General features: G+C 39.5%; 1 protein-coding gene across 4 annotated transcripts in view; it reads left to right on the forward strand.

Moving 5' to 3' along the window:
* VWA8 (von Willebrand factor A domain containing 8) overlaps nucleotides 1-15920 on the forward strand; it is a 372743-nt gene that overhangs the window by 24456 nt on the left and 332367 nt on the right. For all 4 annotated transcript variants that reach the window (XM_044926848.2, XM_025263046.3, XM_044926849.2 and 1 more), the window contains exon 3: nucleotides 14996-15126. In XM_044926848.2, the coding sequence (XP_044782783.2) occupies nucleotides 14996-15126 (131 nt within the window). The remainder of the gene's footprint in view (nucleotides 1-14995; nucleotides 15127-15920) is intronic.

Consider the following 15920-nt stretch of genomic DNA (forward strand, 5'->3'; position numbering starts at 1 on the left):
TAGTCTGGAGATATGCTTAAGTGGAAGTCTAAAATTCAGTTAAAAACCACACAAAAGCAATATTGTCAAAATAAAATTTCTTAATTCATTGACCATTTGACTGAGGTAATGAATGCTTAATATTTTGTAGTCATTGTCAGCTTCTCATTTGAACTGTTATCTGCTTTCACAGCACTGGACACAGCAATACATCTTTTTAGCTCCAATATCTAGCCCAGTGCCTGGCACATAATAGACATAGCAGTTGGACTGTTCTTTAGTTTTTTTTATTGTCTAGGTCTTATCACCTCCTGCCTTGACCATTATAACTTCCACTTGTCATCTTAGTCCCTAGTCTCTCACCTGCAAGTGTTAAAGTGGATAATTGAAGCCTTTCTGGCCTTTCTGTATAAAAACCAAATCTCAAGGCTTAGCTGAAATTGGCCGCTGTTGAAAAGGGGTTTCTTCATGTATTTGTGCTTGAAGTTAAACTATATTGTATCAAAGCTAGTATTTCTTCCAGGGTTTGACTTATGAAGTGGTGCTCCAGGGTAGCAGGTTTTCAATAGATAACTTTAAACCTGACCTCAGTTATATTTCTGCTTCCTTACATAATCTTGTTGCAGTCAGTGAACCAGTTATATGTGAGGTCACTTGAGGTTTACTGGACACACTGAACTCTTATCTAAGCAATTAGGCCCATAAAGATTTACTGCAAGAATTACAATATTGTGCTTTTAAAATGGTGAGTTTGGGCCTCATTAACAGGATAAGATTTTTTAGTGTCTATGTGGGGAAACCTTTGTCTTTAGTTTGCAAGTAATTTTAAGAGGTTTGAGAAATTCACCAGTGTTACAGAATAGCATGGGAAACCTATGTCACCTTTGTGTCAGGATAGATAGTGCATTAAATTGCAGCTACTTGTCAGTTTTAATGACTTAGTGACAGAGGTTACACGAAAGCCTCCGGGGCAGTGTTACCTAAGATTCCCTGACTTAGTAATCAGTGCTTGAGAAACAGTCTGAGAACCTAAGCCTCCAATCCTTATGATGTGCCTTATTTTTACTATTGTTCTAATTGCTTCTCGTTACATGAGAATTTACTTTGGGAAAAGGATTTCGTTTGAGATTTCTTTAGATACATTTTTAAGAATAGCGCTCTCAAAAGGACGAGCCCCCTCAACTTTTAAAGCTCTTAAACATGCCCTGACGTCTCCTCTAGAGTCTCACGTCAGTCTTTATTTGGTGCCTAATTTTTCTCTAATCTTCTTTGTCCCAAGTACCATACTGATGATGACTTAAATTTTTTTGATGTGTTTTATTGTTTTTTATTTTCTAGCTAATGTTAGTCGTTTTTTTTTTTTGCTTTCTGCAGCTCTCATTGCAGATGTACAAGAGCTGGTAATATGTTAAATAGGCTTCTTTGGATCTACATGGCAGTTTAGTTGCCATTAATGACATTGTTTAAATGAATTCAAGTAGTAAACACCTAACTTAAAGATTATGTTTTTAATGTAAATATATTATATATGATAGATGGAAGCTTAATACCCTTAATATATAAATATATAATGATGAGAAACATCATATGATCCCATAGAAAACAGTCAAAGGATTTAAAGAAGCTCGCTATAGGACAGGAAATCCAGATGGCCAATAAGTATATGTACATATATTCTAACTCTGCTTAATAGTTAGAGAGATGTAAATTATACAATAAGATAGTAATATTCATGCATCATTTGGGCCCAAACTGAAAAGTATTATAATGTGAGTTCATTTGACTTCTTTGGAATGTAATATGGTAGTTGCTATTAAAATAAAATGTCTTCTTCATGTAACAGTTTCTCTGTTAAGTTCTATCCACCAAGGGAAAAATCAGCACATAAAAAGGATGTTTGTACACAACATATATTGCAGCATTTTATTGTTTTTGATAGTGACAAAACTAAAAGCAATCTGACTATATCAATAGAGGAATGATTGATAAATTATTATATAGATATTTTATGGAAGTTTCCACAGCTATTAAAAAAGAATAAATTAGATTTATTTTTGGGAACCTAGAGGGTATCCATGTGATACTGTTAAGCAAAAATTGAAGCCTTCAGAATAGTACATAAAGTTTGATACAATTTTTGTTCATGTATTTAAAAAAAAAAACCAACTTGAAATACTCTTTTCAGGTGTATTACATGTTTTCCTGTGTAAAAAGAAAAGTGTGGAAGGCCACAGTCCAGGCTCTTTGATTTTTTTTCTGTGGTGTTGGGTTGGGAGTGGGGTTGGAAATGGAAGGTGTCATTTAATATTTCTTTTACATTTTTGGATTTTTTCTTTGTTACAATAAGCATATATTAGATTTTATTTTTAAAAAGCTAATAAACCCTCATGTTTAAAGTGAAGCTTTATTAAGTTGGAGAATACATCTATCATAGCTGCTTTTTCTGTGATCTGAGTCATAAAAATATAAACTTTATGCTTTATGTTTAAAGAATTTGACTCATTTGACAGGACCTAAAAATTCTTGGTTCTTCTGAGTTGCGTTCATAACTAATGGTCATTCCTTAATCTCATTTGATGTTTTTGGTGGTTGTCTTGTTTTGAATATGACTAGTTACATTAAGACCAAAGATGTCCTTTGTAAATTATCACAATTTAACAACACCTTATAGATAAGCGTTTCAAGAGAGTGAATTGCAAATTGAATTTAAGGTGTTAAATTGTGACCTGTTGATTAGTCAGAATATTCTAATGTATGTCGCCCATCCTATTGCTGCTTCCTCTTGTCTATCACAGTTCTCTACTTCCAGTATGGCTCTGATTAGTTTGCAGTATGGTTTTTCAAAAGAAATATAATTTTTTGTTCCTATTACAAAAATAAAACATCAATACACAAAACTTGGAAAACACTAAAAAAAAAAAAAATTCAAATCATCCATAAGCCTAATTATAAATACTGTGGGTGGTGCTAGTGATAAAGAACCCACCTGGCAATGCAGGAGATGTCAGGGATGTGGGTTCATAGCTAGGTCAGGAAGATCCCATAGAGGAGGGCATGGTAACCCACTCTAGTTCTCTTACATGGAGAATCCTATGGGCAGAGGAGCCTGGCGGGTCCATAGGTTGCAAAGAGTCGGACACAACTGAAGCAACTTAGCATGAACACATAATGTCCCCTGGTTCCTCCATTTTCTGGGAATTTCTCATCAACTCTGTAGATTTAGTTTGATATTTTAGAATTTTATATAAATGTAAAAATACAGCGTATATTTTGGTTTTGTCTAGCTTCTATCACTCAGCATAATTATTTTGAGATTCTTCCATGTTAGTCTGTTCCTTTTTATTGCCAAGTAGTATTCCATTATATGAAATAATTACAATTTGTTTATCCATTCATCTGTTGATGGATATCATGTCATTGTTACCATTCTGAGGCTCTTAAAATAAAGCTGCTATGAACATTTATGCTGGGAAAGATTGAAGGCAGGAGGAGAAGGGGACGACAGAGGACACGATGGTTGGGAGACATCACCAGCTCAATGGACGTGAGTTTGAGCAAGCTCCGGAAGATGGTGAAGGACAGGGAAGCCTGCTGTGCTGTAGTCCATGGGGTCGCAAAGAGTTGGACATGACTGAGCGACTGAACAACAACAACTCTGTGAACATAATGTTTTCTTTTTCCTGGGGCAAATACCTGGGAGTGAAATTCTAACTGGAGGCTGGAAGTCTGAGGTTAGGGTGCCAGTATGGTTAGGTTCTATGAGGACCACTCCTACTGACTTCTTGACATGGCAGAGAGAGTGGAGATACAGAGCAGGCTCTTACATCTTTTTTTGGAAGAAGACTAATCACATTTATGAGGCTCCACCTTCATGACCAAATGGCCTGCCAAAGTCCCCACCTCTAATACTCTCATACTGGCAGTTAGTTCAGTTCAGTTCAGATCAGTCACTCAGTCGTGTCTGACTCTTCGAGACTCCATGGACTGCACCATGCCAGGCCTCCCTGTCCATCACCAACTCCCAGAGCTTGCTCAAACTCATGTCCATTGAGTCAGTGATGCCATCCAACCATCTCATCCTCTGCCATCCCCTTCTCCTCCTGCTCTCAATCTTTCCCAGCATCAGGGTCTTTTCAAATGAGTCAGTTCTTCACATAAGGTGGCCACAGTATTGGAGTTTCAGCTTCAGCATCATTCCTTCCAAAGAACACTCAGGGCTGATCTCCTCTAGAATGGACTGGTTGGATCTCCTTGCAGTCCAAGGGACTCTCAAGAGTCTTCTCCAACACCACAGTTGAAAAGCATCAATTCTTTGGCGCTCAGCTTTCTTCACAGTCCAACTCTTACATCCATACATGACAACTGGAGTGCTTGCTTCGGCAGCACATATACTAAAATTGGAACCATACATGACCACTGGAAAAACCATAGTGTTGACTAGACAGACCTTTGTTGGCAAAGTAATGTCTCTGCTTTTCAATATGCTATCTAGGTTGGATGGGATCACCAACTCGATGGACGTGAGTTTGAGTGAACTCTGGGAGATGGTGATGGTCAGGGAGGCCTGGTGTGCTGCGATTCATGGGGTCGCAAAGAGTCGGACACTACTGAGCGACTGAACTGAACTGAACTGAACTGAATGGTCTAGTGGTTTTCCCTGCTTTCTTCAATTCAAATTTGAATTTGGCAATAAGGAATTCATGATCTGAGCCCCAGTCAGCTCCTAGTCTTGTTTTTGCTGACTGTATAGAGCTTCTCCATCTTTGGCTGCAAAGAATATAATCAATCTGGTTTTGGTATTGACCATCTGGTGATGTCCATGTGTAGAGTCTTCTCTTGTGCTGTTGGAAAAGGGTGTTTGCCATGACCAGTGCATTCTCTTGGCAAACTCTGTTGGCCTTTGGCCTGCTTCATTTTGTACTCCCAAGGCCAAATTTCCCTGTTAAGATTTCATGCTGCTGCTACTGCTGATAAGTCACTTCAGTTGTGTCCGACTCTGTTCGACCCCATAGACGGCAGTCCACCAGGCTTCCCCATCCCTGTGATTCTTCAGGCAAGAACACTGGAGTGGGTTGCCATTTCCATCTCCAATGCATGAAAGTGAAAAGTGAAAGTGAAGTCGCTCAGTCGTGTCCGACTCTTAGCGACAGCATGGACTGCAGCCTACCAGGCTCCTCCGTCCATGGGATTTTCCAGGCAGGAGTACTGGAGGGGGGTGCCATTGCCTTAACTGGCAGTTAAGATTCCAACATATGAATTTCGGAGGCACACAAATATTCAGTCCATTACTGTGGTGGATTTTATCAATAGGTCTTTGTCAGATTTTGGTATTCGGGTAATGCTAGTCTCATGGAATGAGTTGGGAAGTGTTTCCTCCTCTTCTTGTGTGTCTCTATGCAAATACAAGAAAATATGCATAATTAGTCTTACTCTAACACCTTTACACACAAATTTGTACAGCTTGAGGGACTTACCTAGCGATCCCATGGTTAAAATTTTGCCTCCGGTGCAGGGGGTCTACGTTTGATCCCTGGTCAGGGGAAGCTGAGAGTCAAAGTGCCTTGTAAAGCAAAAAACCCAAAACATCAAAAAAAAAGAAACAATATTGTAAGAAATTCAATAGAAACCTTAAATATGGTCCATATAAACAAACCTTAAAGAAAGTGCAGCTCAATACTTATTATATATGTATATGCTCTGATTTATTTAATGTGTATTGATATATTTTTCCAATTTTAAGAAAAACTGAATCCCTTCTCTGTGCTCAGTGGTACACTGGATGGTATTACACTTCTCATTTAATTTGGAATACAGCTGTCTTTATTAGGTCAGACCCATCAGCCCACTTTATAGATGAGTGCCTTATATAAACTGAGGCTCTGTATATATGCCTTTGTTTCCTTTGATGCCTTAGAAGGATCTTATTGTATTTATCTTTGTGTTCTTGGTGCTAAGTATATAGAAGATCCTTCATAACTAACTTTTACCCTATGATGTAGCTCATAGGGTAAATAATGAAGACTTTGGTTCTAAACACATTGTATTATCTGTGTCCCTTGCCTCCCCTTTTTAGCCCTTGATGTCCACTATATCCTAGTACAGAGTGATACACAGTAGAAATGTCACAGTTTAGTAAATGAACATGCCCTTGGTTCTTTTGACTTCTCTCATTGTGAGGTGGTAATGCATGCACCACCATGCATGCATGGTAATGGTATTTCTGCTTTATTGACCGTGCCAAAGCCTTTGACTGTGTGGATCACAATGAACTGTGGAAAATTCTGAAAGAGATGGGAATACCAGATCACCTGACCTGCCTCTTGAGAAACCTATATGCAGGTCAGGAAGCAACAGTTAGAACTGGACATGGAACAACAGACTGGTTCCAAATAGGAAAAGGAGTACGTCAAGGCTGTATATTGTCACCCTGCTTATTTAACTTATATGCAGAGTACATCATGAGAAATGCTGGGCTGGAAGGAGCACAAGCTGGCATCAAGATTGCCAGGAGAAATATCAATAACCTCAGATATGCAGATGACACCACCCTTATGGCAGAAAGTGAAGAAGAACTAAAAACCCTCTTGATGAAATTGAAAGAGGAGAATGAAAAAGTTGGCTTAAAGCTCAACATTCAGAAAACGAAGATCATGGCATCCGGTCCCATCACTTCATGGGAAATAGATGGGGAAACAGTGTCAGACTTTATTTTGGGGGGCTCCAAAATCACTGCAGATGGTGATTGCAGCCATGAAATTAAAAGATGCTTACTCCTTAGAAGAAAAGTTATGACCAACCTAGACAGGATATTCAAAAGCAGAGACATTACTTTGCCAACAAAGGTCCGTCTAGTCAAGGCTATGGTTTTTCCAGTAGTCATGTATGGATGTGAGAGTTGGACTGTGAAGAAAGCTGAGCACCGAAGAATTGATGCTTTTGAACTCTGGTGTTGGAGAAGACTCCTGAGAGTCCCTTGGACTGCAAGGAGATCCAACCAGTCCATTCTGAAGGAGATCAGCCCTGGGTATTCTTTGGAAGGAATGATGCTAAAGCTGAAACTCCAGTACTTTGGCCACGTCATGTGAGGAGTTGACTCATTGGAAAAGACTCTGATGCTGGGAGGGATTGGGGGCTGGAGGAGAAGGGGACGACAGAGGATGAGATGGCTGGATGGCATCACCAACTCAATGGATGTGAGTTTGAGTGAACTCCGGGAGTTGGTGATGGACAGGGAGGCCTGGCATGCTGCGATTCATGGAGTTGCAAAGAGTCGGACACGACTGAGCGACTGAACTGAACTGAACTGAATGCGTGCAGGGGTGTGTGATAAACCTGGGTTGAGATTCTTCCTGAGCAATATGAAATGCTTTGGAAAAGTAACTCACACAAGCTGCACTAGCTAGGTGGATTCCTTTCTCGTTTATTTTTGTCAGCATGGGCTCCGCATGTTCAGAAGGTAAATATGAGTGTAAATGCAGAAGCTTATACATGACCCCCAGTCCATACCGTGCGGGCTGCTGTCTAGGACACACGCCAGGTAGAGGACTGTGCAGGTGAGAACGGGCCTGTAGTATCCTCTCACACCTGGTTCTCCCTGGCTGAGGGGCTGGACAAGGCGCTTTCCCCATAATCCTCATGATCACTGTGCTCAGAAAGTGTTACTGCCTCCCTTTTGACAATAAGGAAATGTAGGCCCAGGAGATTCAGAATACTTGTCCAAGGACTCTGAGAAAGGACAGCTTGAGAAATCCGCACGAGCTCTGTGTGGCTTCAAAGGCTTTTTCTTTCCATTATAGTATGTTGACCCTTGGGATACTAAGTAACCGTCACCATTTGTGAAGGGTTTTATTAAAACTGAATTTGAACTCTGATATAATTTTCTGAAATTTTAATTTTAATCTTTACACATATGGCAAATTTGAGTCCTTGAAGGGAGAAAGTTAGGAACCAGACCTTTTAATTTTACATAGATAAAGAAATCACCGAATATAGAATCAAGCTCTCTGGCATTACTCTGACTTCAGTTTATCATTCTGTGGACTCTTGAAAGGAGGTGTCCTGTGCTTGGAAACCCTGGGTTCGGGAATTTCTGTCATGTACTGGGCGGTGTTTATGTTAGGTTATGGATGGCAGTTTGTTTTGCAGATGTTCATAATGTACAATCTTACATCTTGTTTCTATTTCTGGAACACTTTCAAGTATGACTCATGTATTGTCGAGGCCACCCTAAAAATACAGCTAGTTTCAAGCATTAATGTAAAATATACCACAGATACCACACAGCACTACCTAATGCATTCTCTCAGTAGTTTAATGTGACTTCCTAAAAAATTGAACGTTTTCTTTGACAAAATATGCTGTACTAAAATATGAATACGTGAAAATGGGTTTTTTTTTTTGAGAAATGAGTTCCCTGACAACATAACGTTAACAACAAAATGAATTTGAAATTTTAATAAAAGGAGGTATCATTGGTATCACCAAAACCCAAGAACTAGAATTAGTGTCCATAAAAGCAAGTCCACTAAATCTGATGGAGCCTGGTGAGGTTCATGTCTGGGATTATGTGCTTGTGTGCTCAACTATGTCCGACTGTTTGTGACCCCGTGGGTTGTAGCCCGCCAGGCTCCTCTGTCTAGGGGCTTTCCCAGGTAAGAACACTGGAGGGGGTTGCCACTTCTTCCTTCAGGGGATCTTCCCAACCCAGGGGTTGAAACTGAGTCTCTTGCATTTCCTGCATTGGCAGGCAGGTTCTTTTCCGCTGTACCACCTGGGTGAGGTTCGTACTTGGAGGGGAAGTCTTGGTCCTGAAGACAGAGCCTGTGTTAAACAGATAGCTAGTGGGAAGCTGCCGTTGTAGCACAGGGAGCCCAGCTCGGTGTTGTGTGACCACCTTGAGGGTTGGGATGTGGGGCTGGGAGGGAGGCTGAGGAGGGAGGGGAGATATGTATACATAGTGTATACACAGAGCAGATTCACTTTGCTGTATAGCAGGAACTAAGGCGGCATTGTAAAGCATTATATTCCAGTAATAAAGTTAAAGAAAAAAAAGATTTTGGAGGAGCAGTAGGACATAATGGCTGGAGTATAAGTTTGGGCTCAAACAGTTTAGGTCTAAATCTTGGTTTAGGCATTTATCAACTGTAGACAAATAATACCACTGTAGGGGCTTTGATTTTTCTTTTTCTTTTTTTTTTAATGTTTTATTTTATTTTATTATTATTATTATTTTTTATTTTATTTTATTTTAAACTTTACAAAATTGTATTAGTTTTGCCAAAGAATAGTGAATATTTAATAAATTCGTGTACTGGAAAATCCCATGGACGGAGAAGCCTGGTAGGCTGCAGTCCATGAAGTTGCTAAGAGTCGAACACGACTGAGTGACTTCACTTTCACTTTTCACTTTCATGCATTGGAGAAGGAAGTGGCAACCCACTCCAGTGTTCTTGCCTGGAGAATCCCAGGGACGGGGAGCCTGGTGGGCTGTCATCTATGGGGTCGCACAGAGTCGGACATGACTGACGCGACTTAGCAACAGCAGCAACTACTACTGGACACGCTTTAAGTGCCTAATTTAATGCACATAACCACCTTATAAGTAAGTTCACTTCTCATATCCACTATACAGATGTAAAAACAGCACAGAGAATTTGAATAACTGATCAAAATTGCACTATAAGCAGCAGGTTGGACTTTAACAGTTTGGCTCTAGTCCTTATCCTTACATGGCAGTAGTCTGCTGTCTTCTAGAGTTGTTGTGTGATCTAACTGAGAGTATGAGAAATCATTCATGTTTTTCCCCAGCACATGACAGGAATGCAATAAATCATGGCTATCATTATCACTATTATTGTTGTTGTTTTTCAGTCGCTAAGTTGTGTCTGACACTTTGCAACCCCATGGACTACAGCATGCCAGATTCCCCTAGCCTTCTCTCTCTCCTGGAGTTTGCTCAAATTCATGTCCATTGAGTTGGTGATGCTGTCTAACCATCTCATCCTCTGTTGTCCTCTTCTCCTCCTGCCTTCAATCTTTCTCAGCATCACAATCTTTTACAATGAGTTGCCTCTTCGCATCAGGTGGCCAAAGTATTGTAGCTTCACAATTAGTCTTTCCAGTGAATATTCAGGGTTGATTTTCTTTAAGATTGACTGGCTTGATCTCCTTGCTGTCCAAGGGTCTCTCAAGAGTCTTCTCCAGCACCATAATTTGAAAGTATCCATTCCTTGGCGTGTAGCCTTCTATGTGGTCCAGCGCTGACATCTGCACATGACTACTGGAGAAATCATAACTTTGACTATATGTTCCTTTGTTGGCAAAGTGATTCTCTACTTTTTAACATGCTGTCTAGATTTGTCATTGCTTTCCTTCCAAGGAGCAAGCATCTTTTAATTTCATGGCTGCAGTCACCATCCACAGTGATTTTGGAGCCCAAGAAAAGAAAATCAGTCACTGCTAACACTTCTTCGTCTTCTATTTGCCATGAAGTGATGGAACTGGATGCCATGATCTTAGTTTTTTTAGTGTTGAGCTTCAAGCCAGTTTTTTCACTCTCCTCTTTCACCCTCATCAAGCAGCTCTTTACTATACTAAAAGTAAGACAAAAGAAGGGAAAAGGTCTTTGTGAAAGTATAGCACAGACTACAAGGCCAGCCAGAGGGCTCTGAAGGTGCTTATTCATATGAAGAGACCTCTGTAGAGTTGAAATGTAAATGGCAGACATCTCCAGATACCCTGGAATGCGTGGAAATGGGGCAGTACTGCTGCTGGTTGACAGCCAGTGTTGAGTGTTAAGGGCAAAGGAGGGGATGACTGAGAACTATCAGGTATGCCTCTGGCCAGTGACTCTTCTCAACACACAAGGATCATGCTGAGTGGAAGACACTCCCATGAACATACTCAGAGTGTGAAAGGGAAAGTGTCAGTTGCTGAGTTGTGTTCGACTCTTTGTGGCCCCATGGACTGTAGCCCGCCAGGCTCCCATGTCCGTGGAATTCTCCAGGCAAGAATACTGGAGTGGGTTGCCATTTCCTTCTCCAGGGGATCTTCTCAACCCAGGGATTGAACCTGGGTCTCCTGCGTTGCAGGCAGATTCTTTACCATTTGAGCCACCAGAAAGCCCCAAACCTACTCAAAGCTCTATACAATTCCTGGGTTCTGATTCTAAATAACTTCATCTCCATGCCTTTCTCTTCCCACTTATGAAGATACGTTGGTGTATACACTGCTCTGTTGTTATAACTGATTCTTCTTCAGTTTGCTAAGAAAAAGATAAATTATTCCTAAACTTCAGTACTTGTTGATGCAACTTACAGGGGGAGAAACCTCACACTGGATTAGGAAATGAAGCCTTCGATTAAAAAAAAAAAAAAAAGTCTTGAAAATAAATATGAGTTCTAAGATCATGGCATTGAAAATAGAGTGGAATGATATTGAGACTCTGTCATTATGAATAGTTATAAATCGTTATAAATATAAAAGGTGGGAGGAAGCTGAAGAGACCAACTTGGCTTTCCCTTACAGAACTTTGGAAATTTCATATTTTAAATAGACAAGTCCAGATAATGGAAGGTCAGGCACATTGCCAAAGGTGAATACACAGAAGCTGCATAAAACCATAAGAACAGTGTGGAGAAGGCCCGAGGCCAGAGTAAACTGAGGTTTGGAAAAATGTAAAGAAAAACCCCAAAGTGTTCAAGTTTTTAATTACATATTTAACACTAAAGTAAGGAAGGGTAGCAGATCCGCAGCGTAGAGAACCTTGTGTCATTTTACTGAGAAACGAGAGTTTCTTAGCTCTTATTTTGTTTCATCCTTACAGAGCAGGCAGATGGACCTGTCTTGCAATAAGAAAGAGTAGACCATATATTATAATGATTTAAGCCCATAGTGGGGAAGAACAATTTGTCCATCTGACAGCTAAGAATAAGATGCAGGTGAATTGCTTCCTAGCATTGCAGAGCTCCTTGAGATTCTCAGAGGTGCAGGTCTTAGGGCAGTGTTTTTCAATGTGTTTTTCGTTATTGCACACTTAAGGACATTTTCCCCCGATTGTCTCTCCCCAGTTCTGTGAAATTTTAATACACAAGTATATTGTAATAATATCTGTTAATGCAGAGCGTCCCATAGTGGGTAACAGGCTATGGTATTGGGTTGGCCAAAAAGTTGGTTCAGGTTTTTCCATAAGATGGTACGAAAAACCTGAATTAGCTTTTTTTCAATAGTTAAGAATTGTTCCCATGTCTTCCTCCAGGAGCCAAGTGTTGCCCCCATGCGTGGTGTAGAGGCTTCATAGAGGATAGGAGGGAAGCCAAGCACTTCCACTTGGGCGATGAATCTCCTGATTTTCACACGTTAGAAGCACTTGCTTTGTGGAAATTATAAATTGCTTTAGCGTGGCCTCAGTATGTGATACACCAAGCAGTCTGCCCAATACCTTTCCTTAACCTTTCACCATGATTAAGAAAATCAGAAATTTATCTTTAATTTTTTTCTAATGATTAAATATTAACTTTTGGGGGGAGAGTAGGGGTAATCACCCAAGCAAGATTATGCTGTTGGTGGGGGGCGTGGAGGGAAACACAGCTTTAGTCTTAGGCAAATGTTCTTAGTTTGATTTTTGAATTCTTTCATGACCTTCCTGGATGATTAAACAAAGTTTAACGAGTATAGGAATGTTCAACACACACAAAAGACTATGTTTTTTATATGCATACACAGATGCTGGACTGTGCTGAATTGATCATTTGTGTCTGACTCTTTGTGACCCCAGGGACTGTAGCCCGCTAGGCTTCTCTGTCCATGGGATTTCCTAGGCAAAGAATACTGGGGTGGGTTGCCATTGCTTCCTCAGGGGATCTTCCCATCCCAGGGATTGAACCTGTGTTTCTTGTACATCCTGCATTGGCAGGCGGATTCTTTACTGCTGTGCTACCTGGGAAGCCCATACACTCATACATATACACATACATATGTTGATATATATATGTGTAGATGTGTGTATACATATGTATACATGTGTGTATTGTGTGTTTATGTACAAAATGCAATGTAATAGTAAAACAAACACTGTACCCACATCTATATTATCTTTGAAGTTATCCACAAGAATCTCTCTGATTCCTTTCCAGATATTCTGAATTTATGATTCTCTGGCTTTTTTGCTTTATCAAGCACTGTTTTTATCACATATGCATGTGTTTGTAAAAAATTCAATTTACTAGTTTTTTGAGCTCTACCAAGGTAGTAGGGCTTCCATGGTAGCTCAGCGGTAAAGAATCCGCCTGCAGTGCGCAAACTGCAGGAAAAGTAGGTTCAATCCTGGGTCAGGAAGATCCCCAGGAGGACATTGCAACTCACTCCAGTATTCTTGCCTGGAGAATCCCATGCAAAGAGGAGCCTGAAGGGCTCCAGTCCATAGGGTCGCAAACAGTTGGACATGACTAAAGCGATTTAGCATTCACTCATCAAGATAGTGATATTAATCATTAATGCATGATTTAGTTTGTGACAGTTTTTTTCTCTTTTAAGAGTTAAACATGTTGTTGGAAGTAATGGGGGTTCATTCTGTTATTTTTTTGGTCATATAATGTTCCACTGTGTGCTTTTTATCCATCTCCTATCTTCAGTTTTATTTTGAGCCACACTGCTGTGAGTATTCTATATCGTTCTTGAAGTGTAAGGGGGAGAGTTTTTCTTGAATTCCTAGGAGAACACATGTTCACTCACTGGGTGACATATAAGTGAGTAAATACAAATGAATTATATTAATACAAACATTTAAAAAATGTTTAGTCAAAAAATGAGTGTGTTCATGGATGATTTAATAGTAGACTTAGGGACTTCCTTTGTAGCTCAGAAGGTAAGGAATCCACCTATAATGCAGGAGATCTGGGGTCGATTCCTGGGTCGGGAAGATTCGCTAGAGAAGGGAATGGCAACCCACACCAGTATTCTTGCCTGGAGAATCCCATAGACAGAGGAGCCTGGTGAGCTGTAGTCCATGGGGTTGCAAAGCGTCAGACGTGGCTGAGTAACTAACACTTTCACTTTTTACTAGGGCCTTCCCTACCAGCCCAGTGGTTAAATTCAGCACTCCCAGTGCAGGGTGCACAGGTTGAGTCCCTGGTTGGGGAACTAAGATCTCCAGATGCCATGTGCCCCAAAATTAAATAAATAAATAAATAAATATATATATATATATATATATATATATATATATATATGTAGTAGACTTAGAATGATATTATACAGAAGAGTCTTCTATTCCCAGAAGAGTAGGTGTTGAATAGATGTAAATTTTAAAGGAGTCATTTAAATCTACATCAGACATCCTAACTGTGAAGTTTGAGAGATCTCACAATCCAGTGCCAACGTAAGTCATAGTTTAAAATTTTTTTCAAGGTTATGATACTCATAAATTGTCTGAGATGCTTTGAAGTCCTATCCCCTTTCAGAACAAAAGAGTTGGGCTGTAATACTGTGACAAAGTAATGGTAGTAGTTGTTCATATCACCCTTAAAAAACACTTTTGTTCCTTTAGTAACACAAACTTTAGTAACACAAGCATTCTTTTAAGCTTATTTTTTTGGCCTTACTGTGTGGCTTTGTGGGATCTTATTTTCCCGACTAGTGGTCTGAGCCAGGTCCATGGCAGTGAAAGCCCAAGCCTTAACCACTGGACCCCCCAGGGAATTCCCATTTCTTATTAGCTTTTAAGTGTGGGATTATGTGACTCTTTGTGATGTAATAAAACCTATTATTTTAGATAATAATGGTTTTTTTGTAAAACAGTGTGAAAATTCAGCAGATGTAGGTATGAATGTATATATGTGTGTATGTATATATGCATGTATGTATATGTGTATAGATGTGCATATATATATATATATACACATGTACATTGTATATACATTTTTAACTTAATATACTGTCTGCATTGGTTGCTTAGAGGTTTATGTTCTATGTAGTAGTCTTATTTGCATTTCATTTTACCTTTTTTTCCACTTTAAAGTCTCAGACTCTCTGGCTCAATCAGTAATTCAACATCTAAGATGGATAATGCAGAAGGATCTTTTGGGGCAAGACGTCTTTCTAATAGGACCTCCTGGGCCTCTTCGACGCTCTATTGCTATGCAGTACCTGGTAAGCAATGAATTCTTGTGGATTCCTGAGGGTCTTAACTTTGATAAACTTTTTGTGAAATAAATTAAGAATTTACAGAAGTCTCAGGTTTAGTCCTTATTTGTTTATAAAGCATTCGGAATAAATTATTCGGGAAGTCAATGTACGTTTGCCTTTCATAGCTTTAGCAAATGTTTGCTCCAAGTAGAAAACCCTCCATTTCTAGTAGGAAAGAGATCCATCTAAATTCAAGCAATGAGTAGTTGCAAACAGGATCAGCAACTCTGAGATTAGAAAGCAAAGTGTAGTTTTATTTTTCTCAAGAAATATTCTTTTATCTTTGGTCCACATTTTGAAAAGTCAAATAATTCTTCTGACTTTTGATGTTATATGGTCTCTAAAGGGAGCCTAAGAATTACAGAAGCTCTCTTATGTGTTGTGTGCACTCTTTTTTTCTTTAAATAGATGAGAAAACAAGTTCACAGAGGTTAGATAACTCACTCAGGCTTTATCCAGCAAGTCAATGATGGAGCTAGACTTCAGATCTCATATTGCTTTTCCTTTCTGATACAATATCCTCTGAAATGTTTGCAGTTCTCTGAGTTGAGTTGAAATATTCAAATATTCAAATCTCAACCGAAAAAAAAAATTGCAGGACTTTTTCCTACTACTTTGTCAGTAGTTTTCCTACTACTCTGTTAATAAATTTCACATCCCTTATTTGTTCCCTAGAATCAATCTGTGAGGTACAGTGTGCCATTGTATTATTATCCTCACTTTATTAATACACAATGCAAAAGTGTATTTGTCTCGTC

Source organism: Bubalus bubalis, chromosome 13, assembly GCF_019923935.1.
Source record: "Bubalus bubalis isolate 160015118507 breed Murrah chromosome 13, NDDB_SH_1, whole genome shotgun sequence".
Taxonomy (NCBI): Eukaryota; Metazoa; Chordata; class Mammalia; order Artiodactyla; family Bovidae; genus Bubalus; species Bubalus bubalis.